Below are 27,439 nucleotides of genomic sequence, written 5' to 3' on the forward strand. Positions count from 1 at the left end.
AAATTGTCAGCCCATCCTCGTTCGTTCAGTATCAAAGTAGATACCCATCAGGGGTGCACCACAAGAAGGTGAGGATTGGACATTAGGTCAGAAGCCCTGGTCAGTTCTCCGCATTCCTTTAAAGGCTATGTGGAGGTCTCCTCTCAGTTATACAGCTTTGACCCATTTCAGTAGTAACAGTAACTATAATATTTTAACCTAACAAAGTGATTTTAATAAAATCACTTTGTTAGGTTACCGTATGAGTTTTTCGCTTAATATATTTTAAAAAATTATGTTTTTTTTTCCTTTTTTTTGAAAAAATAAAAAAGTAAACAAGAAGAACAAGGGGCTCGCAAATTTGAGAAAAATTTAACAAAGGGCTCGGGCGAGCCCCTTATAGTTCACCACTGTTTGTAGCCTATCCTATCCCATAATGTTTGAGGCTTAATGAATTTTTTACAACACTCAGAAAGGATTAAAAAAGAATTTAATACTTCCTATATTTCGTCCTAGTCACTAGGACATCTACGGGGATTACAAAAATAACTAATGTAACATGATCACAAATATCACAGCACTTAAGACTCTACACACCTATCATATCCGTGCCCCCCCCCCCTTAGGTCATGTCCTGTAGAAAGACTCATGTTAAACAGGTGTGTCAGGGTTACCATTAATTCCTAGAGCATTCCTTCCTAACATGTGGTGATATATTGTTAAGTCCTACTGTTTTATGAATCCTTTCACTGTTAAAATAATAGGTGCCAGACAACATTTCCTTGCTGACTTATTGTCACAATTTTCTTTTATAAATTATATTAAAAAAAAAAACAGCACAAAAAACTTTAGACTATCTGTTTTTGTGTTATTATTCAGGTCTTCCATGGAGTCAAGAGATTCAATGAGGGAGGCCCATCCTTCACGACACAGTAACATACCAGTCCTTAACACACCTTCACTGTTTGTGCTCTCACTTTCCCTATGAGGCAATGCATTCCACAGTTCAACCACCTTCCACGCAAAAAGTACTATTCATCCTCTTGCTCATCACTTCCATTTGTAACCTCAGGGAATGGCCACCTGTCTTCATCCCTTCCCTTTCTATAATACAAAAGAAAAATCAAGGGTAAACTATAACTGAAAATCTCACTTAGTATTTTTATACAATTATGAGCATTCCACACCACCTACATTATCACTAGAGCCTCCGTAGCTCAGTCGGTATAGACGAAGTCCTTTGGTTGAAAAGACCAGGGGTTCGATTCCCGTCCATGACATGAGGAATCTTTATCTGGTCTCTTTTGACTAAAGGTGAGTTAGTCAGTCTCATACGGAAGTAGAGGATTTTTTTCACCCAGAAACTTGGGTTTTTTGTCCCTCAAAACAGCAAACTGGCCCATGAACAAACATGGATCTACAGTCATAAAATACTTAGAGGCATAGGGGGTAACCGCCTTATCCTCATATTACAGATTATGAAATCCGAGGATACTTGGCCAATGGGCACTTAAGTGCCTGTTAAAGCCACTGATGATGATGATATATTATCACTGCCAAATTTAGCCAATGCATATTTTCTGAAACAACAGATTATACACACGACAACATAACTGTCATATATACAGTCATACTCCAAAGTTACACGGTAGGTGGGACCAACAAAAAGCGTGCAAGTTGAATTCGCGTAACTCGGGGTATAATTTTGCATGTAATTTATATATACAAATATACAAAATATTAGTTAATTGGGACCAAAGGTTTACAAAAACACCTATATTTTTTAAGCAATATAATCATAATTGTAGTTTTTCCTACATAAAAAAAAGAAAGTGATTTTGATGTTGAAGGTTTCATAAAATCTAATAGATTCGTCTGACGACATAATGTCTTTTTCTTGTCATGCAAAATTTCTTCATAGCAAGCTAATGATTTTTTTATTCCTTGCCTTGTGGCTACAATTTGTTCCTTGTTAGAATCTATGTCCTCCAAAATGTGTAAACCTTTCTTTTGATTGTTCTTACTATAGATTCCTGTAGATCAAACTTCTTTACTAGCTCACAAATTTTCATTCCGCCTTCAAAATCCTTAATAATGTTAAGTTTTGTTTCCAAAGTCAATGTTTTTCTTTTCTTGCTAGCTGCAGAAGAATCGGACGACATTATTATTTTTTATGTGATAAAATTTTTATCAAGAACATAACATTAAACAATCACAAGGTTTGTAGACTATAAAAATCGTGTATGAATGGAGACCGTGCGAAACACGTCAGTGCTTGTTCACAGCATGTGCAACACTGGCGAATGCGGCCGGTGCCAAAAAGATACAAGTAGTGGTGAGGTGTGAAGCAGGATGGGAATACATACATATAAGAAACCGTGTAACTCCGGATTCGTGTAAGTCAGGGTATGACTGTATCTGCTCTCGCTCTCTCTTTCTCCAGTTTTCTTCTCTTCAATTGGGGATATTTCAACACAACTGACAAATACCAACTTTTTAATTATATTTTGGTGTGAGAAGAAACATCATCAAATTCCTGACATGTACAGTCAAGGAGTGTACAAGATATGATAATACTACATGAAAAATTTACATCATTACTAATTTCCTATCTACAATTTTCTTCCAAATCATATAAAATATAAACAATATAAAATGATGGTACAACATGTGAGAAGAAACAAGGAAGGGAAGTTTCTTCCCCTCAGTCCAATGGTTTTGTTTTTGTGTTATTTAAATTTCTCCTGCCCACACACAAAAGGCTGAAGAGCATATAACAAACAGATGCCCATATTTAGGCAAGTTCAGGAATAGAGTCATCAGTTGCTATTCTTTCTGTACTGATGGAAATTGCAGTCCTTTGGAAATGCTTAATAAAGGAGACTGTTCCACAGAATTCAGGTGGAATTGAAAGATGACTGGAAGTAGCAGGTGAATATACAGTTCAACTGTAAAGGGACAGTGAGAAGCAGCTGCTTGAGTTCCAATAGATCTGACAGAAATGAGAGGCATAATGGCTTAAGTTAAGGGGATAATAAATCCCTCATTATTTTAAAGCCAAATAAGAAACTCGAAGATTGAGATCTAAGAGTTTCATGCTGAAGAACTTCTGGCAAGTCCAAGCGAAAGTCAACATCTGATAGTACAACACTAGGGCAACTCGGAGCAAAGGTGGAGCAAGCTCCGATCACTATCCATAATATTTTCTCATAATGTACAACTCAGCTCCTAGGAGATGTATTACTGTTTTACATTATGAGGAAGGTCACTACTCGGACCAGTTTCAAACTTTATTGAGGTCTCATCAGTGAGTAGGTAGACCTGGATAATACCAAGGTTTAAGTGAACCGAACTTACATACTTCACTATACGAATTGCCAGAAAGGTGTACCCATATATTATTACTATAATAAAGAGCCAAGAGGCTATTTTACCGTTGCCAGAAAAAAATAGCCTCTTGGCTCTTAATTGTAGGCATAATGGCTGCTAATTCTGCTGAACGATGGTCATGGCAATTTCTGCAGAAAAGCCACAATGAAGAAACCGTTCTTCTATGGAGAAAAGTGGCTGAATAGTCTGTAAGAGATACATCATTAATCAACTGGCCTGCCCTTTTCCGAACAGCATCAAAATTTTTAGGAAGATCTTAGGTGCACCCCCTCCATACTTGAGAGCAGTATTCCAATGTTGGTCGGATATAGGATTTATCAGCGTAAGTAACTGTTCAGCAGAGAAGTACTGTCTTACTGATATTCTGTGAGGGATAGCAAGGCTTTGTGAAGGTTAAGTCATGCCTTAGCAATCCACTAATTTTTTTATAATAGAGCAACAGCTAAATGGGATAAATGGAATGGCTACATGATGATGATAATACTGCTGGAATTTGAGAAATGCTTTGAGGGGTTCCACAGGGAAATCTATTATGCAAACTGCAACAAACGTGGATGGATATGAAACTGGATATGTATATGTATTCAAGAGTGGACAAATACCAAAAAGTATTTGGACCAGAATCCAGAAAAAAGCAGGTGACCACTGCTGTGCTGCAAGGCAATGCTTGGACCACTGCTGTTTAATTTATACATATGTGATATAAGAAATAATTTGAAGGGAGATATTCAGTTATTTGCTGATAATGCAAGGTTGGGTGGTAAAAGTTAATCAAGGTGATGCAGAGAGCTTGCAGGATGATTTAAATAGGCTGACAGTATGGACAAAACATAACAGATGCCAAGAATGCAGAAAAGTGAATTCAGAAAAATTTTGGGATAAAAAGATTACAAGCTGTGCACCACACTAAATGAACTATACTCCAGGAAATTGATAAAGCCAGGGATTTGGGAGTAGTAGTAGTAGATAGTAGCGTTTGATCTGGCAATTGTGAACTCGTTTTTCTTCAAGAGGGAAGAACATTTGATAACATTTAGAAGTGGTAACAACAGCTCACAAATTGACTACATTTTGACTAGAAGAAAACATCTTAAGGTTGTGACAAATTGTAAGGTAATTCCAACAGATCAAGTAGCACAACAACACCGACTGCTGTGCGCAGACTTTAAATTAAGATCGAAGATAAGAACTTCTGGTTGCCATGGGATGAAGACAATTAAGTGGTTTCGCTTAAAAGAAGAGAGTGTGAGGAATCGTTTTAGGGAGAGAGTGTTAGAGAGGATTTCGGATGGACTGGAAAGTGTACAAGATTGGTGGAAACATAATTCAAAAGTAATCCTGAGCTGTGCAATCGAGGTGCTTGGTGAGACATCTGGAAAGATTAGAGAGCAGAAGGAGGGTTGGTGGTGGAATAATGATGTACAAGTGGCAGTGACAGCTAAGAGGAAGGCAAAGCAGAAGTGGGATGAGTCAAGAGTGGAAGAGGACAGAGAGGTGTACAAAGAGAGAAAGCAAGAAGCCAAGAGAGTTGTGGCACAGGCGAAGGCCATGGCATATCAAGATCTGTATGATCAATTAGAAACAAAGGAAGGACAGAGAAAAATTTACCAACTAGCGAAATGTAGAAATAAAGCAGCTAAGGACATCTTACATGTGAGGCAGATCAAAGATGCTGAAGGAAGAGTATTATGGAAGGATGTGGACATAAGAAACAGATGGAAAATATACTTTGAGGGACTTCTGAATGAGGAAAATGCAAGGACTCACAGAGGAGATGGGCAGCCTTCTGAGGGGATGGTGCAGAACATCAGTAGAATGGAAGTGACGGAGGCCATGAAGAGGATGAGGAATGGAAAAGCGGTGGGCCATGACAGAATTCCAGTGGAGGCATGGAAGGCACTGGGGGAAGAGGGAATTGACCTGCTATGGGACCTGTTCATGAAAGTTTGCCAACAGGAAAATATACCCGAGGAATGGAGGGAGAGTACTCTTGTTCCCATCTACAAGGGTAAAGGGGATGCGCAAGACTGTAAAAATTACAGAGGAATAAAGTTGATGTCCCACACAATGAAGATCCTAGAAAGGGTTCTTGATGGTAGATTGAGGGAGGAGGTGGAGATTGCAAAGGAACAATTTGGCTTCATGCCTGGTAGATCAACAACAGATGCTATCTTTGGGTTACGACAGATGATGGAAAAATATCGAGAGAAACAAAGGGAGCTACATCTGGTATTTATTGATCTGGAGAAAGCATACGATAGAGTGCCAAGGCAAGAAGTCTGGAGGTGTCTGAGGGAGAAGAAGGTGCCGGAGAAATATGTCAGGTTGGTGCAGGAAATGTACAGAAATGTGAAGACAAGTGTTCGGACCTGTTTGGGACAGACAGAAAGTTTCCAAGTAACAGTTGGCTTGCATCAAGGGTCAGCATTAAGTCTGTTTCTGTTTAATATTGTGATGGAGGTGGTAATAGAGGAGGTGAGAGAAGATGCACCTTGGACAATGTTGTATGCAGATGACATCTTGCTGTGTGTAGATACAAGAGAAGAAGCGGAAACTAAACTGGAAAGATGGAGAAAAGTACTGGAAGAGAGAGGTATGAGACCGAGCAGAAGTAAGACAGAGTATATGTGTTGCACAGTGGGCGGTGGCCAGGAGACAGACCTGGAGCTGGAAGGAAATGTCATCAGGAAGGTGAGAGACTTTAGATACTTAGGTTCAACAGTGGAAGAAGATGGAGGAGGTGAGAAGGAAGTGGGATGCAGGATACAAGCAGGTTGGAGGAACTGGAGGGAGATGGCTGGAGTGTTATGTGATAAGAGGGTGCCGATCAATCTGAAAGGCAAAATTTATAGGACAGTAGTGAGGCCAGCTATGACATATGCTATAGAAACTGTGGCCCTGAGGAAAAATAACATCAGCAGGATGGAAGTAGCAGAGATGAGAATGCTTAGGTGGATGTGCGGTGTGACCAGAAAGGATCATCTGAGAAATGACTATGTCAGGGGAACAGTGAAAGTTACGAACTTAGGAGCGAAAATACAGGAGGCAAGGTTGAGATGGTTTGGTCATGTGATGAGGAGGGAGGACGAATATGTGGGAAGAAGGGTCATGCAGATGGATGTGCAAGGAAGGCGGAAGCGTGGGCGGCCAAAGAAGAGATGGAGGGAGCTGGTAGAAGAGGACTTGAAGATGAAGAACTTGGATGTGGTGACAGCCCAAGACAGGAAGGTGTGGAGGAGACTCATAACAAACAGTGACCCCACTTAAGTGGGAGAAGCTGCAGAAGAAGAAGAAGAAGTAGTAGATAGAGCTGAAGTTTAGAGAGCATAGTGCTAAAGTAGCCAGCGTAGCTCACAAGATTACTTACTTATTGAAAAAAATGCTACTAAGCAGAGATAAGGGAGTTATCATTACTCTTTATAAAGCCTTGATACAACCACATGTGGATTATTGTGGTCGGGTCTGGACCTGGGTTTCTTGGGAAGTAGTGGGGAGGATTCGGGGATGAATGGTTTGTGGAATGCTCCCTATAAGGATAGATTAAGGGTTTGTGGGTTGCAAGAGTTGGATGAGAGGGGAAGGAGAAAAAGGGAGGTATATGCAGGACCGGCCTTCTCTATAAAGTGGCCCGGGTGCAAGAAACCTTTTGGGGCCCTAAAATATTTTTCATTCAAAGGTAAAAATTAAAGGATTCGAAATAAACGTATTGTAAAACCTCTCACCTGCAAATGATTTTGGCACAGGAAAACAAAAAAACAAAAACAAAAAAAAAACATTTGAAATATAACAGGTTAACATAACGTTTACTGAACACAAAACACTAATATAATAGAGAAACACAGAGATATTATTATTACCGGGGCCCCTAAAATCCTGTCGATGAAATCCCTTTAGTTATAACAAAATTAGCAGAAGAAAAATAAAATAAAATAAAAAATACGTTTCCGCAAATGTGTACCGACTGTACTCACTCGATCGTGGGACCCGGGTGCATGGCACCCATTGTACCCCCGAGATGGCCGGCCCTGGGATATGAGAGAAACATTAAGTTACTTAAAAGATTTTATAGGATGAATACATAGAAAATGAGATGGCCGGCCCTGGGATATGAGAGAAACATTAAGTTACTTAAAAGATTTTATAGGATGAATACATAGAAAATGTTTCAGCACTTGGCTAGACCAACAAGATCTCATTCCTGGATATTAGGTAAGAATGTAGTTAGCAAGGGCTTTAGGACTAGATTTTTCAATTTGAGAATGGTGAATGAATGGTTTCAAGGAGAGGTACAACTGATATTGTGTTGATAGTTTGGATCTCCCATGATGTTTTTTTATAACTCCACAGAGGTGCCTGTGCAATAATTAAAATATATTTATCATGAAAAACAAGCTGTCCCACACTATTACAACATCAATTTGGTGAGTGATCAAATTTAGACAAATAAAACTATATATATTTAACCTGCGGCACGAAACAATGGTTATGGAAGCAAAACTGCTCTCCAAATGTAGAAATTTTCACAATATCCGGATAAAAAACGATTATTTACAAAACAGACTAATTCATAGCTCATTTCGTTGTTGATTCACCAACTGTTTATTATCACTACAAAACAGATCTACTAAATCCACGATAATATACGAATTCTCCTTTGGGAAAACGATCGCATAACAAGTATTATCTTTTAGGTGTAATTACACGACACTTGGAATGCGAGATCCTTTGGTTATATCTGCAGCTTTTGTGTCGGGAATCTGACAGCGAAAAACTCTGGTATACATACAATATATCTGTTCTACGTTTATAAAGAACCGCAGTCGATAACTATTGCTGAATCCACAAATGAAGTCAGTCTTCATATATTGCAATCATTTCATAACGCTTTCATCTGCTTCACCGAATATGATTCATGTGATGTAAACTTTTGGTAACTTCAAAATGATAAAAAAAAATTGACTTACAACCAGCTCGGAATTCTTGAAATCTTTCTGCAAAGTTGCACGAATAACACCCGGTCGCCATGCCCACTCTGATATGTTTGAATTCAATAGTTTTGATTTTGTTGAAGTAGAAAGAGAAAGAAATCTCTTCCCTACTATCCCATCCCTGTATTTATCAGCCATTGCTGATAATTAACATTTCACATTCATCTGAAGAATTGTATGTTATGAGATGATCCCACGTCACCAAATATAAAATAATATCACTGAAGGAAACAACATTGATAACGGTTAGCATGACAAGCGCCGCATAGCAACTCTCTCTTCGCACATGCGCTAGTTCGAGTTCTGAAAATAATCGTCCGCCATGTGACTTACAATTATAACGGTAAGAGTGTAAAATTAAGTACATTCCATGATCCCTATAGTCAAAATTGCGTAGTAATGTTTGTGCATGTGACTATGTTTTAACCAATCACGATAAGGTTCCATAAAACGTCATGGAATATAGCAGTTCAATATCAGCTGTCCACGATTATCTGAGCAAGTTCTTTGGATATAATGTGAAGTTGTAGTTTAATGTCACGTGTGTTTGATGTTTGTGAAATTATGCTTTATTTATACTGAATTATAATCCTAGTCTAGCATATTTAATTTTCTTAAAATGGTGACTGCTGCCATATCAAGGCTTGTCTTGTAAGTAAAAAATAGATCTGTACTCCTTTGTGTATAAACACATTGAACAATAATTGCAGCCGAATTAGAAAGTGTCATAGACAAATAATATTATTGAGAAGTTATTTTATTCATGGGAATTAGAGATTATGTAATGGCATGTTTTATTATGATTTCATAGGAAAAATTAAAACAGAACGAGGTAGCTGTCGCTAAAATAGAATTATTTTGACAAACGTTCAAAAAACATTTGTGGCTTTTTGTGAACCCCAAGTCCATTTTTACGTTAATTACTGCACAGGTGGTATATGCTTATCTATTTCACTCCCAAAGACTGCAAGTTGTTCTCTGAAACTGGCTTTTGGCAAAGTTCTAGGTATTTAACCAGCGGGTTAAAGCAGCCACTAAAAACTGAGTCTTATTTTTCACTTTGTAATAAAACATTTACTTTTGATAAGTTCAACTAGCATGGAAATTCCATTCGCGGGTCTTTTGAAAGTGTGTGTCAGCTTTAAAAGGTTTTGCATGATTGATACTGTTCCAGTTTAGTTCAGTATTCGATCATGCAGTGTAAGGTACAGTTTATTATTGCAAAATTACTTATTTTCATATATTTATCTTATGAATAGCAGCGGCGGAGAAGCGTGTAACAGAAACAAAACGAATACCGAAAAGCTGCAAGTGTTGAATAGTACTAAAATCAAGACAATGCTATGAAGCGCATTTATTGTTCATTTTTACAAATGTAGTGGCTGGTGGTGGTTCATAAAATATTAGTTAGCCTTGTTAATTTAATTACTGACAGCATGAGATTAAACAAGATAAAACTTGGCTACTAACTGAACGTTTTAAATAAAATGTATTTTTCTTGAAAACGCTCGGGTTTTAAATTTTACAGTGGTTGTTCATAAAAAATTAGTTAACTGATATGCCTTGTTGATTAAATTTTCAATTGCTGACAGCAAATAACATAAAACTTCGGCAACAAACTGAACGCTTTAAATAAAATTGAAGATGTGAGCGATGCCATTGGAATGCGAAAAAGAAATAACTGATACTTTTGACAGATGTAAATGATTTAAAAGGTAACAGATATGGAATGAGATCTCGAAAATAATAGTGTTACTGGAAGAAGAGACAGTAATCAATTGGAAAGGTTGCCCACTATAGCAAATGAATCATTTCATTGATTGTAGGAACAGTAGACTGAATTTTATGGAGGAAAAAGAATTATATGTGAATTATGGTATGCATTTAAATGCGAGTGTATGCCTTCTAAGGGATTGGAAGAATGAGGAGAGTGGTGAATATAGTTACATAGGTCTCATGTGAAGAGCACAATTTTTACAAATAGGCAGGAGTATCTGTGAGCTCACTGTTACATATACTAATGTCAGAAATACAGTAAGTTTTTGGCATTGTTGCAGAGATAGTGTGAAAATGATATTGTATTTCAGAGAGAACAGGACTGGTGTTCTCTTTATGTTAGCAGAACAACTGCAACCAATAGAAGTAGCTGTTTGTCAGAAGGGTGTGAAACAGTTGGTTGTTATTTATAGGACTTTGAGGAAGATGGGGTATGCAAAGGAAGAAATGATGGCATTCATTGGCAGATGTTTTCAGCAAGCTCAAAAGAATAATTATCATAGATTTTTGAGTATGAGTATATGGAGGAAATAAATGGAATTATGAACTACTGAGAAAGTATTACTTAAAAGACATAATTGAAGACACTCGGTATTTGGGTGTCAGTAACATAGCGTCCGATGATATACTCGCATCCAGGTTAGCCATTTTGCCCCATGTGGTGACCGGGGTTAAAGAATAGCCCCAATGTAGCCCATGCTTGTTGTAAAAGGTGACTGAAATGGGTACCCAGTCCCCAGGGGTATAGCTGGGTTCCTTCTTGAAAGGTTGAGCACAAGGCTAACAACCCTACCCTATAAAAACTCATTATTAAAGTGAAAAGGAAAATTAATTGGATGGACTCCACGGAACAACATGGACAACGTAAAAAGAATTATGAATATTGGTTTGAAAGCTGGAATGTCTTAAGCCTGAACAGACCAGGAGCATGCAAGGAACTATAGAGTGAGGATAACAGCATTGCAATGGAGAGCAAGTGACATATTTAATACTTGAACATATGCTATCTTTTATAGCAGAGAAAATCAAAAAGCCTTTGGTACTCCATTCTTGGTTGATAAAAAAAATGGAAACACTTGGTTCTGTACTTTAAACCAGTTAATAAACAATGTTGTGTACTGATAATAAAGTTTAAGATGTTCACTATTTCACTTATGTGCATACACGTCAACCGAGGACTCTTGTGAAGATAAGGTAGCTTCTATGAATCACAGGAGAGGATATATGATCAGTCATCAAAACATAATGTTAAAGTGGTTCTGTTTATTATTTTAACAGTATAATAGAACACAGAAACTAAGTAAATAATTAATTTATTAACTTGATGCTGATATTTCGCTGGTGTTATAACCAGCATCTTCAGAGCACAAAAACACTGGTTGTCACAATACGCGAGACTAAAACAACATGGTGTACTTAAAACAAAATTGTAGCAGCAACACAGACTAGAGTCCTGATTTTGGTGCCCTCTATCTGAAAAAAAAAAAAAAAGCAGCTATCATATATTACTAGAGTCCTAGAAAAGTGCTAGTTTTTTCTTAATATGACTGTCTCCCAGATCTTCGGCAAGTTAATACAGCCATATTTGTTGAGATTTGGAGTGTGTTTTAGGGCTTCTGTCGCCTCTAAGAACAATCTCTCTGATTTATACGGGTTTCTGTGTAGTACTTTTGTGTTTTTCCAGTTGATCCTGTGTGCAGGGGTATCCACAGCATGGTCTGCTAGGCCTGACTTCCCATAATGATAATTCCGGACGTATCTTTTATGTTCGCTGATGCGAATGTTCACAGTTCTTCCTGTTTGACCGTAGTAGGCTTGATTGCATGAGCAGGGTACTTGGTACACTCCTGGATGTGATAAAGGAGGAATGCTGTCCTTGGGTGAGCGGATGAGGGTGGCTAATTTGCTACATGGTCTGAATGTAGTGCATAGTTTGTTTATTGAGAATTCTTGAGATCTTTTCGGATGTGCCTTTAATGTAAGGGATGGTGACTGTTTTGTTGTAGTTCTCTGTGGTGGATGGTGGGAGGGGTTTCTTAGGAGTGTTTAGTATTTTGTTTATTTTATGTGGATTGTAGCCGTTGGCCAAGAAGGTGTGGCGTAAGTGAGTCAGTTCAGCAGTAAGAGCCTTGTCATTGGAACAGATTGCTCTCGCTCTATGGGTTAGCGTTTTTAATATGCCATATTGTTGAGAAGGATGATGGTGTGATTGCTTGTGTAAGTATCTGCCTGTATGTGTGGGTTTTCTAAAAACTGAAAATGATAAGGAACCATCTGGGAGATGTGTGATGAGTGTATCCAGGAAGGGCAGACAGTTGTTGGCTTCCAGTTCCATAGTAAAGTGGATTTTTGGATGTTGGCTATTTAAATGTGCTAAGAATGTTTTCAATGTCTCAGGGCCATGTGGCCAAATAGCAAGCACATCATCAACATAGCGTAGCCAAAGTGTTGGTTTGAGAGTGGCTGTGTTGATTGCTTGTTTTTCCAGGTGTTCTATGTAAAAGTTGGCTGGGGGGGGGGGAGAGAACTGCTCATGCAATCAAGCCTACTACGGTCAAACAGGAAGAACTGTGAACATCCGCATCAGCGAACATAAAAGATACGTCCGGAATTATCATTATGGGAAGTCGGGCCTAGCAGACCATGCTCTGGATACCCCTGCACACAGGATCAACTGGAAAAACACAAAAGTACTACACAGAAACCCATATAAATCAGAGAGATTGTTCTTAGAGGCGACAGAAGCCCTAAAACACACTCCAAATCTCAACAAATATGGCTGTATTAACTTGCCGAAGATCTGGGAGACAGTCATATTAAGAAAAAACTAGCACTTTTCTAGGACTCTAGTAATATATGATAGCTGCTTTTTTTTTTCAGATAGAGGGTGCCAAAATCAGGACTCTAGTCTTTGTGTTGCTGCTACAATTTTGTTTTAAGTACACCATGTTGTTTTAGTCTCGCGTATTGTGACAACCAGTGTTTTTGTGCTCTGAATATGCTGGTTATAACACCAGCGAAATATCAGCATCAAGTTAATAAATTAATTATTTACTTAGTTTCTGTGTTCTATTATACCGTTAAAATAATAAACAACAGATAGAAAATATGTTGAATGATTGAGAGAAGAAATAAATGAAGAGAAAGAGGACGATTATGCCAATGATATGACTATAGATTAAAAAAATATATAAAAAAGGGGGGGAAGAATTGAGAATAAAATTATCCAAGTGGCTGAAGTTCTGGGATTCAGAAACAATGATAAATAAAATGAATGGCATGATTTGATATGTAGAAAATGTGTTGAAGACAGAAATGCAGCTCATCTAAAGATGCTTGAACGGAAAACTTGAGCAAATGAGAAAGAATATAGAGAAAAATTGAAAACAAGCCAAAAAGATGTACAGAAAAAAGAAGCATGAATGGGGAAAAGGCAAGGCTAAATAGAATTGAGATATTGAAGAATACTGGACAAATTAAGAAAATGTATAATAAGATTAAGGAAATTAAAGGCAGATTTCAACCTGGAACAATTTTCTGCAGAGACCATGAGGGCAACTTGCTTGGTGGAAAGGAGCACATCTTGAGGTAAACAGAACATTTTGAAGATCTCCTTCAGGATAAAACAAGTTTGGAAATTAATGTTCCAGAAGAAGAAGAGCTTAACGAACACCTGGCAAGTATAAGAAAAGCTGAGACTGAGGAAATACCAGAGCTACACGAGGTGGAATTAGCCCTAAAGAGAATGAAAAATAATAAAGCACCTGGTGAAGATGGAATACCAGTTGAGCTATTAAAATATGGTGGGCAATCACTATTAATCAAAATCCATGCGTGCTTGTCAGAGGTATGGGAAAATGAGTCTTTGCCTACTGAATGGGATACTGTTATTATCTTTCCTATCCATAAGAAAAATGACAACTCTGCCGAAATTATAGAGAAATATCACTGTTAGCAATGATTTACAAAATTTTTGCAGGGATACCGGAAGCTAGATTGCAGCCTTTCATAGAAGAAACACTGGGTGACTATCAATGTAGCTTTAGATATGGTAGATCAACAATAAACCAGATTTTTACAGTTTGAATTATAATGGAAAAATGCTACGAGTTTAATATCAATCTGCACTATTTGTTTTTAGACTTTAAACAAGCCTATGATAAAATTAATAAAGATGAGCCATTCAAAGTTATGAGGGAATTTCAAATTCCATCCAAATTGATAAGATTAGTTAAAATGACACTCGGAAATACCATGTGTAGAATGCAAATATAGGGTGAACTTGCATCAGAGTTCAGGATTATCACAAGAAGATCAACTATCAACAATGCTTTTCAACCTATGCCTTGCAGTGGTGCACGGGGGGGGGGGCAAGGGAGCCCTGGTCCTCCTCCAAAGAAAAAGGAAACACAAAATCTTTTCCTAATTAAAATTCAATTTAATGCTACTGATGCCTTGAAAGGGTGATACAAAATATAATCATAAACAGAAGTGGTACCATTATGAATAGAAGCCTACAGCTTTTGGCTTTTACAGATGATGTGGACTGTATTGGAAGGACTGAGGAAGCTTCAGAGAGGGTTATAGACAAATGAGGGAGGAGGGAAAGAAAATGGGACTACAGACAAATGAAGCTAAAACAAAATACTTAATTGTTGCCAGAGATGAACAAAAATTTGGAAATATCCAAAGTTTCACTGTAGATGAAGAAGCCTTTGAATGAGTACAGAAGTTCACATATTTGGATTCAGTAATTGCAGAAAATAATGGTGTGTCAGTTGAAATTACTTATAGAATTGCTGCAGCAATTGGAGCTTATTATAGTATTCAACCACTATTAAAATCTAATTTGATTTTGATAAAAAGTAAAATTCAGCTATATAAAGTAATCCTCAAACCCATACTTTTTTATGGCTGTAAAACATGAACAATGATCCAGAGAGATCAAAACTGATTACAAGTATGGGAACAAAAGGTATTAAGAAAGATCTTTGGCCCAGTTAATGAGAATGGACTTTGGAGAGTGAGAAACAAAGAAATAATGGAGAAATTCAATGAAGTAGATATTATTACTGAAATAAAGGTGAGATGGCTAGGACATGCTCAGCGAATGAGGGATGACAGAGTTGTAGAAAAGGTCTTCATGTTTGGACCAAGTGGATCTAGACCCAGAGGATGACCAAAAAGGAGATGGCTTGATGATGTGGAGGATGATTTAAAGAAAATGAGAGTAAAGAATTGGAGGAATAAGGCACAGAATCGTGAAGAATGGAAGGCTATTCTGAGACAAGTCCAGGTCCTAAATGGACTGTAATGCCAAGGAGTAGTAGTAGTAGGTTAGCCATTTTACCTCTGATGGAGGAGGGAAAGAGATTATCATACAATGACATGGGAGGTGTCTAAAGTACAGAATTTTTAGTTAAGGAGTATATGTGAAACCACTGCACTGACTACTGAAGATCCAAAGAAGATTGGAAAAGGTCCATGTTTGGTTTCTAGAGCAGCGGTTTCCAGACTATGTAATATATATTAAGCAAAAATATATAGAGAGTTAATTAAAAAAAAAATGGGGAAAAAAATCTTTAGTCCACCCATGCTACAACATTCTATGGATTTACAAAAAAAGAAAAATTTTAAACTAGTAGCATATCATTATTTTTTTGAAAATGACCATACTTCTTGATCATTAAATTTCTTATTACAGGTATAATTATATCAATCAAGAAAAAAGCAGCAATAGTGCTCAACTAAATATGAGGATAATCATTCCTATAATGTGCTATACTTCTCTAACAATGTCCTTGAAATTTCAGGTCCTTATCCATCAACATCCCAGATTTCTCATCTCTTCCACCTCCTCTAAGCCCCACTAACCTTATACTCTGCATCCCATGTGTGTTTTTCAGACCTTAAAACCTTTGGTATTGATACCAAAAAATTGGTATTAAAACCTTTGGTTATGGTATTGACACTTTGTTATATTGAACTTGTAACCCCATTCAGAAAGTCCATTCAAGTCATATTGTAAGGGCTACAACATCCGTTGTATTCCTCAGAGTTCTTCCCAACTTTGCATCATTTGCAATCAACTGTATATTGCCATTCAGATCCTTCCCAATATCATTTATATGCAAATTAAACAGCAATGGACCTAATATATACTTTTGAGGCATAAGGGTCTGTAATTAGGTCTTTTAGGAGGAAGGATAATCACACCCCCTGGGATTTTTCCTCCTCCAGGATATTGCTCCTGCCATACACAACTTGTTGATACATATCAGACAGCCAATCTCCAATCCAGTGTACTAATCTACTATCCAACCTCATCTGTTCTAATTTAGTTACTAACTTGTCATGTGGCAATCTGTCAAAGGCTTTAGCAAAATATAAATATACTACCATGCATGCTTCCTCTTTGTCCACTGCACTTGTCATGTTTTGGCTTTTGCAGATGATGTGAACTGTATTGGGAGGACTGAGGAAGCTTCAGAGAGGGTTATAGACAAATGAGGGAGGATTCAGAAATGGGTTGCTGTCATCAACCCATTTCTGAATCCTGATACTCACTAGCCTCTCCAACACATTTAGCAGAACTCCAAACACATTGGTCTGTAATTTGAAGCCTTAGTCTTATCACTCCTTTATAAAACGGAACAATTTTGCACTCTTTCGACTCCTTTGGAACTTGTGTAAATCTTATTCAAGTTAGAGGTAAGTTAAAGCTGTTAACTCCCTGGAACATAATGTGGTATACCACTACATAATCTTCTCTCAAGATTATGCAGTGAAATACCATCAAGTCCTATGGCTTTATTGACATTGTTTACTCAATTCCTGATATACCTCTCACTTGCCATCAGTGGCTCCTCCTCTTCCTGCTGCTCTCAAGTTCTGCATGATATTACTTTTATGAGAATGAAATACCTTTATGAACTGTTCAGTGCTTATCATTCTACCACTGAACTATTCTCTCTCTCTCACCCATTATCATCCTTCCATAATCATTCTTTCTTCTATTGGTGACATATTGAAAAAACTCCCTAGTATTCCTTTTGGCCTCATTAACTAACTGCTGTCCATGCTGCACTTCTGATATCCTTACCAAGCAAGTTACTCCTCATGCTTGCTCTTTGTACTCCTCGTGCAACCAACTACTACTGCCATTCATTGTATGCTGTGCCCATAATGCCTTCTTCCAAATTGCATGCTTCACCTTTTCATTCATCTATTTCACATCAGCCTCTTTTGACCTTTGGAATGCATTAATTCCATGATATAGATGCAAGATGTCTCTTGAGCCTGTAATAATCACCAGCCTCATAATTCCACATATATATCTATCCCTTTCTCACAGAATTCCTCATATGACTGGTCATCACCCAAGTAATCATCTCATGATCAATCACCAACTGGAGGGAAATTCAACACCTCATTTACAATGACATCCTCTGATGAGGTAATCAAATCTAAGACCCATGCATGATTTGTGTGTACTCTCTGTTATGTACTGCCTAAGGTAGTTCTCTTGAAAACCCAAGAAACTTGTTTGCTTTGCTCTTAGATGATGTCTCTTCATTCCAATCTATATTATCATAATTAAAATCATCCATAAGGATCACCCTTTTCTTATTAGCTAAACACATTTGCCTATACATTTCCTTTTCACTGCACTCAACATTACCAGGTCTATAACAACACTGAATTGGATATTTTATTCTGTTCACACCCATCTTGCACCATACTGCTTCAAAGCCACTGTCCTCTACTTTCATCCTCCTCCTTAGATGGAGATAACTCCTCCCTTCTGTCTTGCATATCCTCACAAAAAACATCATATCCATTCATCTCTATTCCTGGCAAAATGTCACCCTCATCTGATCTGTCTTGCTAGTTCCAACAATTTTTGGGTAAATTTACTCTATTAATGTTAAAATTTCATTTCCTTTCCTTCATGCTTACATGGTGATCAGAATACATCATGAAAATTATGAGAACAACTACTGCGTTAGAGTAAAACTTTAGTTTAATTTAAACCAAAATAAACACTCGATGTTTCGATCTTTACATGAAGGTCATCATCTGAAGTTTACACATATATATAAAGAAACTAGCTGCACTACAATCTACATGCCATGCTAAAGTTACTGACCAACTGTAACCACTATTAGCCTGACCTCTGGTGAGAAAAAAACTATTACATCAAAGCTGGAGTCCTATTATTATTGTTATCTATTAGGTTACAAAATTAAATTAAGCTGGAGAGCAACATGTTTACAAAAAGGAAAAATTAATAAATAATAGATAAAAATAAAAGAGTACTTATGGATGATGGCGTTGATGGTAGTAGTGTTGTAGTTGGAGAATTAAATAGTAGTGGAGAGGATGAGATGAATTTGGCGAAATAGAGTAGTGTGTCCTCCCACTGGGCTCCCTGGAGGTGTCATTTAATAATAGTGGTTAGCGTATCCACTCTCCAGCCAAAAGGCTGCGGGTTCGAATCCCGCCGTGGGCATGGATGTTGTGATTGTCTGTGAAAGTACTAGTGGTGGTAGTCGGTATTAGATGATGAAGGTTGGAGGAGTAGTGAGACGAAGATTTGTAGAATAGATGCCCTCCCTCGATGAGTCTTTGGACTCCCTGGAGGTGTGATGTAATAATAATAATAATAAATAACAACAAACCAGTATGGATAGTGGCCAATAAGAGCTGAAAAATTGCTTAGTCCTAACGTCAGGGTTTGCTGGAAAACTAAGTGGGCTGAATGTGAGCCATCCAAATTCTTGGGATTTTTATGCCACCATTACTGTTAAGATTAGGGTGGTTAATCAAAATTTCACAGGCTTTTTTAAATTTCCATTCATTCCAGGTTTTTGTATGATGTTTAAAACGAGTACTTTTCCGATCAATTTGGTGTGGGGTGTTAAGAGCATGATCTGAGAGGCCTGCTTCGCCAAACTTGTTAAATTTTAATGTGTTGTTTGTCTTCATTTTTACAGATAGGCCAGTTTCCCCAAATAAGGTAAGTTACTGGCAGAGGCATAGCCGGAGGAGCGGTCCACCCCGGGCAGCACTTTGAACATTTTTGAACTTTTGCAGTTAATTCTAAAATACAGTCTCGAGAACTCAGTTCCAACTATTGTAATACTACAGCGAAGTTTCCTCGCAATTGCTGTAAGTGTTGCTAGTTGTGAGAGGAGTTTTTCTAAATAAAATTGATTAAAAATTACCTACATTACTATGAAATCGACTTTGCCAATGTCATCGATTTTGCTAACAGAAAAGCAAGAAAAATAACATTTTAGAATGTTGAAATTAAAGTTTTACTTCAAAAATAAACATAGTGTGTTAATTTATACGTCGTTTTGACTTTTTGTAGTATTTTTTTTTGTGTATTGAGAGGGGCAGCAAAAGCTGTAGCTACACCACTGGTTGCTGGTGCAATAGATGCAATAAACTTCAGGGTGTGCTAATGGGGAGAGAGGATTAAAAATCATATTCTTCTCCTTAGAGGAGTCAAATATGATTTTTCATTTTATAGGTGGTTTAAAATTGACATTAAGATTATAAAGGTGTAGAATTCTATTAATTTTTTCTGATAACCCTTTAGGATCCTTAAAGGAGTTGAATATTTTTAATTTTATGGTTGGTTTAAAAGTGGCATTAAGATTATAAAGGTGTAGAATTCTATTAATTTTTATAGATTGTAATCTATATTATTTTTTGATGAAGTTTTATGAAGAACTTTATTAATAGTATTTTTGCTATAGCCGTTATTTATAAATGTATTGCTAATAATTTTTAATTCTTGTTTAAGAGCTTATTCATTAGAGCAAATTGTTATAGCTCTGTTTTTGAGGGTGATAATGACTCCAAGTCATTAACAATATAATAATAACTTAGGACAACAATTCAATCGATATTGGTCAAACTATTTAATCTTGGAAGATCCATGGAAAGTTTTTTTTTTTTTTTTTCTTTAATGAGATGATTAAGACTATTGATCTGGCTGCTAGTAGGATCAGAAGTTGAGAGGCTATAGAAGAGCATCTTGAAGCATTAATGAAAATTTTTATTATTATTATTCAGGCCTCCATGGAGTCAAAAGACTCATCGTGGGAGGTCCTTCCTAAGAAACACGAAATCTATCAAGACTCGTCGAGGGGTGGTCCATAAGAAACACAAAGTCTATCATACCACTCATTAAACTCATTGACTGTTCTCGCTCTCATCACTCCATCAGGCAATGCATTCCATGGTTCAAACACCCTCCATGCAAAGTAACCACTCCTCACCCTCTTGCTCACAGTTTCCTTTCGTAACTTCCAGGAATGACTTCTTGTCATCACTCCTTCCCACTGTTCAACCAAGCGAAAGAACTCCCTAGTGTCAATCCTGTAACCACCTCTCAACAGTTTAAAAGTCTCGATCAAATCACCTCTCCTTCTTCTATCCACCAAACTATACATTCCACATTCCCTCAGCCGATTCTCATAACTGTCATTGTGCAGTCCTGAAACCATCTTTGTTATCTGCCTTTGTACCCTTTCCACAGTTAATTTATCCCCTTCAAATCCTGGGGACCAAATCTGAGAACAATAGTCCAAGTGTGGTCTGATCAGGGTCTTATACAACGGAATGATAACCGTTTTATCTCTGCAGGTCAGCGTCCTTCTCATTATTGCAGCAATCCTCTGTGTTTCTGTGTTACCTTCACCACCTTTGCAATGTTCTCTAAATTTCAGGTTTCTATCAATCATCAGCCCCAGATCTCGTGTCTCCCCTACCTCCTCCAGTATAACTCCTTCCATAGAGTATGCAGCATCCCATCGATGTTTCCCAAACCTCAAGACCTTAATTTTGCTGCATTAAACTGACAACCCCATTCATTTGCCCATCTATCTAGCTTATACAAATCCTCTTGCAGGGCTGCCGCATCTGCACTATTACTCTACGTGTGTAGAGACTTAAGTGCTGTGAGGACATCATGTTGGAGGCTTAATGGATTTTTTACAACACTCAAAAAGAATTAAAATAGAATTTAATACTTCCTATATTTCGTCCTAGTCACTAGGACATCTACGGGGATTACAAAAACAATTAATGTAACATATACACAAATAACAAACAATACTAAGCCCAACCACGTGGGTGACACTAAAGTCCTATCTAGGTAGAGCGCCCTCTAAGGGCAGTAGTAGGTGGCCTGGAATGTAAGGTGGGAACTCTGGTGATGAGTGTTTCCCAAATCTTCGGAAGCTTAATGCAACCGTATTTATTGAGATTTGGTTGGTTTTTGAGAGCTGCTGCTGCTTCTAAGAAAAGTCTCTCTTTCTTGAATTTGCTGTGGTGGAGCATGGTGGTTTTCTTCCATGATATCCCGTGGGTGGTGTCCAAAACATGGTCAGCCAAGCCTGAATGGCCATAGTTGTGTTTGAAGTTGTAAGACTTGTGTTACTCTAGACAGATGGATGCTGATCTGCCTGTCTGTCCAAAGTATGCCAGCTTACAGGAACAGGGTACTTTGTAAACTCCAGGCAGAGAGAGAGAGGAGGGAGCTGATCTTTCGTAGAACTGATAACGGTAGCAAGTTTGCAGTGTGGCTTATATGCTGTGTGTAGGTTGTACTGTTTTAGTATCTTGGCTATTTTTTCGGATGTGCCACGGATGTAGGGTATGGTGATGGCATTTTTAAAATCTTGTTGACGAGAAGGACGGGGAATGGGGGAGGAATTGATTATTTTTTTGATACTGTGATCGCTGTAGCCATTGGAGAGGAAAGTGCTGTGTATGTGGTTAAGCTCAGTAGTGAGGGTGGTTCCACTGGAACAAAGATTGTGGGCTCTCTTGGTACGAGTTTTAATAATGCCATATTGTTGAGAGGGGTGGTGGTGGGAGAGTTTGTGAATGTGTCTGCCTGTGTGTGTGTGTGTGTTTTCTGTATACGGTGAAGGTAAGTGTATCATTAGGCAGGCGTGTGACTAAGGTGTCTAGGAAGGGTAAACAATTGTTCTTTTCCTTTTCCATAGTGAACTGGATTCTTGGATGTAGACTATTGAGATGACTGAGGAAGGAGTCTAACGTGTCTGGGCCATGAGGCCAAATAGAGAACACATCATCTACATATCTTAGCCAGATAGAAGGTTTGAGTGGGGCTGAGTCTATGGCTTGTTTTTCGAAATCTTCCATATAGAAATTGGCAAGGGGGGGTTAGAGGGGGGAACCCATGGCAGTTCCCTCTATCTGCTTGTAGATTTTGTTGTTCCAAGAGAAATACCCAGAGTTAATGGCAAAGGAAAATAGATCTAAGATGTCAGAGGGAAAAACGTTTTCTAAGAGAGATAAGGTGTCAATTAAGGGAATATTGGTAAACAAAGAGGAGATATCAAAGCTTACCAATATGTCTGTCTTATTCAAGGTTAAATTTTCAGAAAATTTAACCTTGATGCTAACTGCACCACCAAATCCTTTCCCTTATTCTGGATACTCCTGGCATTAGTATAAAGCATATAAATGTCATTGTTTCTATACCCAACATTATCCCCTCTAGACTCCATTAGGCTCAATGTTAGTTGATGTCTTCCCCCTTCTCCCAAGTACTCATTCCCACAAGAGGCCATCCATGCTACCATCCTCCCTGGGACACACTGACTTGTTCAGAACAGCAATCTCTCCAGATGCCTACGTCCTTCCTCATTCAAATGTAAGCGGTCTCTCACATACAATTCCTCTCTGTCCTCAAATGCACTGCAAGCATCCACATATTCCAGTCTGTCTTGTCATACATTCTAGCTATTATGTCATTCAATATTACTGCTCTTCTGCTCAGCTGATCATTATCATACCTAGGCAACACACACACACTATCTTTCCTCTCTGTGTCTTCTTTCGTACCACCTCAAGCAAGAATCTCGCATCTCTCGCTGCCCTATTTACACCACCACTCAAGTCATTTGTTCCCACCACCACAATCATCTCATCCACCTTTTCACTTCTCTTAACTGCCAACACCTGGCAAACACTCCTCACGCATCCTATCTTGAACACCACGGATCATTGAGTCCCCATACATTATACCTCTTACCATTCCCTCTCTCCTATTGTTTCCATTTTTCCCTCTTCTGTCATTCCCATACCTCTCTCTCTCTCTCTCTCATTCCGTCTCTCCTACTGTTTCCATTCTCTCCTCTTCTAGCACTCCCATACCTCTCTCTCCCACTGTTTCCATTCTCTCCTCTTCTAGCACTCCCAGACCTCTCTCTCCCACTGTTTCCATTCTCTCCTCTTCTAGCACTCCCAGACCTCTCTCCTACTGTTTCCATTATTTCCATTTCCACATCCAATTCCATTCTCTCCTCTCCTATCATTCCCAAAAACCTCTCTCTCCCTTACTCTGATTTGCCTGCATTTATCTCTTCCATTCTCCTAATCTCATCTTTCATACTTCTCCCAAAACATTCCACCTCCTCTTTCAGCCCCTCTATCTCCCTCTGTAGGTCAGTTACTCATGCCTTCTACACTATCAACTATTATTTTCTCATTCATATTTTTTTTTTCTTCATTCTCTCCTATCACACTACTCGTCTTCCGGTATTCATTGTTCCCATTCCTGGAGCAACAAGGTCGGTTATTGGTATATCTACTGCATTTATTTCCTCCCACTGCCTGCACTTTATGCACACACGCAGCCCCCCCCCCCCTTCTCTCACAAGCCAGATATCCAATTCCCGAGATGCATGCATGCCACAAACTCCTTTATTATATTGCTTATAATAGAGTTCTTAAATGGCAGAGGACTTGGCGACATGCCATTTGCGACTTCAGCTGAATCCGCCATTATTCGTTACTGCCGAGGGACTACTAGTGTAATCATTAGTTATTCAAAATAGTGTCAAAAATAAATGCCAAATAAGTATTAGCGAGTATAAATAAATAAGAAAAGTACAAACAGTTACAAGCAAAACAAAACATTAAGTACACTAAATAAAATGAAATAAAACTAAATACAGTAATGAAAACTTTGCTTCGTCTTGTCTTCCACCATTATGCATCCGACCCTGTCTTCTCAGTAACCCTTTATCAATTCCTTTTTCTGCTGTTGTAATCATCAAATTATTTTTCAGAGACTTAAGTGCTTTAAATTTTGAACCAGTTAGGAAGAGGTTGGCTGTTTAACTTTTAAATAAAATTTTAAAAAAATTTAGAAACTTAGAAGAAACAAAATAAAGGCTTTTATCTGTGGAATTGGAGAGGCAGGGGGAGTCTGTTAATGTAAATTTTCTTCTAAGAAATATCAAATTTGTGACATTTTTAGATAATGCCAAAAGCTCATCTTGATTTAGATATCTGCCAGATATATTAATGACATTTATCTGCATTGCAGGTATCATTATAAGCACTTATCCTAGAATGGCTGATAAGCATATTAAACTTGCATTTTAGATTTTAGAGAATAATATTGAAATAGTCAGCCGAAAAGCAAATTCTAAGGTGTTTTTAATAGAGCTGATTTCTTTATTTAGACAAAAAGTTTACATTTAAATATCAAGTTTTTTTACACGATTTTTCTGTCTATTATGATTAACAGTAGTATGCCAATTAACAATGTTCCAATTTTAAAATGGACATCAGGTAGCGTCAAATGAACTACCCACTGCATCTTTGTCCTTATGTACTTCTACTCTTCTTGGCTTCATTTCTTCTACTGTTAGCAAAACCCTTCCTCTATTCCCAAATGAGGCTCACTGATGCCTGTAACTTTTGACCAGGTTGAACTAACTAATGCCAAAATCTTATTTTCCTTATTCAAGATATTTCTAGTCAGTATACTGCAATACAACCCCTTTATCCCAAAACCTCTCTTGTGTTGAATATCCTGCTGAAGTTAAGAACCTAAGAGCTACATTCACCATCAGATGGTCATGCTCCACCCCACTCACTCACTCGCCTGCACCCCCCCCCTTCCCAAACACTCTTTAGTTTCTCATATATGTCCCAGCATTCATCAAACTCCTGCCATATATCCACAATTCATATATGGCAGGAGTTTGGATATATTCATAATCATTGCTCTTCTTCTTTTCAACTCACCTTTATAATGCTGTGGCAGTAGACTTATAATCCTTACTCCCTTGCTCTTGTTATTCATTTGTGCCAGCAACTCTTATATCTTCTCACATTCCATACTTGTCTTTGGCCAGATCATTAGTATTATCCACCAAAATAATCATCTTTTATTTTCTATATTCTTACAGTATTACCAACATCTTTACTCTTGGCTCCAGAGAAACATGATTACGGCATCATTCTTGTTATCATGGAATCTATATAAAACTGTCCTTCTTTTGCTCTTTCATACTCTTTTTCTTCCCTTGCATCACCCTTCCTTTTGCATCTTTGCCATACCATTTGCCAGGTGTTTTTCCAATCATTCTATTTCATATTTCCTTCCATGAAGGACTCCATGTGAGCATGCTATCTCACTCATTACCATTTGGGCATTCTAATTTTCTGCTGTTTCATTTTTGCTAGCTTGTCTCAAACACTAGTTTGAGACAAGCAAGAGTACATACCTGTTATTCTTGAACTCTATCTATTATCTTTCATGCATGCTATATGTTCTGCATACTTTTTTGTTATAGATAACTTCTACCACACCTTTGAATCCGAATATTTTCCCTTATTTTAATGTGTTTTATGTGATCTTACTTGCTTATATTGTAGACTTCTTTCTATTGCCATTTTGGTTGTTATTAGGCTTTATTCTTTCTTCTTTGTTGTTCCATGTCTGGCTGCCATAGGGCATTGCTGATAGAATAATATTGTTAAGATTTCGTGTAATTTTGATATCTATTTTTTGGTTTGTGATGGGTCTTTTATCTGGTTAAATGCTTTCCAATTAGCCTTTTTGCATCTAGAAGTACTCAGCTCACCAACATCATACTTGTTGCCAAACAATAGTGTTTGGCAACAAGTACCATCATCTTGAAAAAGTAGAAATTGGTCTGAGCCCCTAGAAGTTACCATCAGACTTCACATCAATTTTCTCAGTCAAACTTCACCATCTTTGTTCCACATGGACCACTGCTAGCTGGGATTGGGACACTTGGATGCAATTCAAACTCACCATCAAGAAAGAAATGATATGATAGAATGGGGGCCTAAAATGCGCCTATCTCTACAGATCTCGGCTCCGAGACCTCTGCAAAGAAAGGAGCTGGTTCATAGCCAATGCCATGTGATAACATCATCTGGGAAATCAACATTGAAATAGTTACAGAAAAGCAAAGGCAAGTGGAGGAAAGAAATTTCAAATCAGAACAATGAAGACAGGCTATCATCCTCCTTTTATGGCAGGCACTTTACAAGCTTCAGAGATGAGTGAATCATACTTAACATCATGGAAGGCAGCAACATCATAAATACCACTTCTGACGTCCTGCAAGCCTTCCAGAGACATTACAGTGAACTTTACGTTTGACAGTGCCTCTCCGGACTACTCTTCTTGGAACATCACTTGGAACTACCCTACCTGTGCACATCCAAGTAGGATTGGATCATCCTTTTAAGGCAGTTGAAATAACAAGAGCCTTTAAGCAATGCTGAGCTAAGAAAGCGCCTGGTCCTAGACAGACTGGGACAAAGTTCTATTGTGAGGCATGGGACTTCATACTCCCAACTCTCCTGGCACTTTACAACATCTTCCTTACCACTGGAAACATGCTAGGCGAGCTCATGGAGTGCCATATGGTTTCATCCAAATGGTCATCAAAAGCACCCACGTGTATGGCATCCCTGGCTGATCAATAGAATTTAATCTGTACCTCATCAAAGATGAGGTACATGTTCTGCTCCATTTGAATCCACCAAGAAACTCCCAATGGCATTGCTCTCAATTGATCACAACCAAGTATTTGACAGCGTCCAACATTCATATTTGTTTCATATTCTTCAAGAAGTCGGGGTCAGCAGGGGCCTCCTTTCCATTCTCCAGGGAGGCTATAACAGTTCCATCCCCTCCCCCTCCTCTTTTTGCTCTGGTCCTAGCCTTTTCTACAGACAGTCAACAACTCTCGTGCTGTTAGAGGAATACCATTTCTGTTCACCACGGAGGAATCCAAAATAACAGCCTATGCGGATGATGTGGTGAGCACCCTTAGGGACAATGACTGCATTAGGAATCTCTTTAACATCCTGGAGAGATTTAAAGTGTCAGGACTACAAGCAAATCTCGACAAAACTCAGCTCAAGACGTGGAGTTTAGGACTGTTTTCATAGGATCATTTTGTTTATTTAGTATGGTTCTTGTG

General features: G+C 38.1%; 2 protein-coding genes across 3 annotated transcripts in view; one reads left to right on the forward strand and one right to left on the reverse strand.

Moving 5' to 3' along the window:
* Positions 1 to 8,711, reverse strand: part of LOC150106785 (uncharacterized) — a 602,332-nt gene extending 593,621 nt beyond the window's left edge. Inside the window, exon 1 of the mRNA XM_090393483.1 lies at positions 8,334 to 8,711. Within this exon, the coding sequence (XP_090249609.1) occupies positions 8,334 to 8,495 (162 nt within the window). The 5' untranslated portion in view covers positions 8,496 to 8,711. The remainder of the gene's footprint in view (positions 1 to 8,333) is intronic.
* A 116-nt stretch (positions 8,712 to 8,827) lies between these two features.
* The window catches only part of LOC150106788 (receptor expression-enhancing protein 1-like), a 171,109-nt gene continuing 152,497 nt past the window's right edge, over positions 8,828 to 27,439 (forward strand). For both annotated transcript variants that reach the window (XM_090392700.1, XM_090392701.1), the window contains exon 1: positions 8,828 to 9,008. In XM_090392700.1, the coding sequence (XP_090248826.1) occupies positions 8,977 to 9,008 (32 nt within the window). In that variant the 5' untranslated portion in view covers positions 8,828 to 8,976. The remainder of the gene's footprint in view (positions 9,009 to 27,439) is intronic.

Source organism: Typopeltis vanoorti, chromosome 5 (genome assembly GCF_054136105.1).
Source record: "Typopeltis vanoorti isolate ZY-2024b chromosome 5, IOZ_Tvanoo_1.0, whole genome shotgun sequence".
NCBI classification, from domain to species: domain Eukaryota; kingdom Metazoa; phylum Arthropoda; class Arachnida; order Uropygi; family Thelyphonidae; genus Typopeltis; species Typopeltis vanoorti.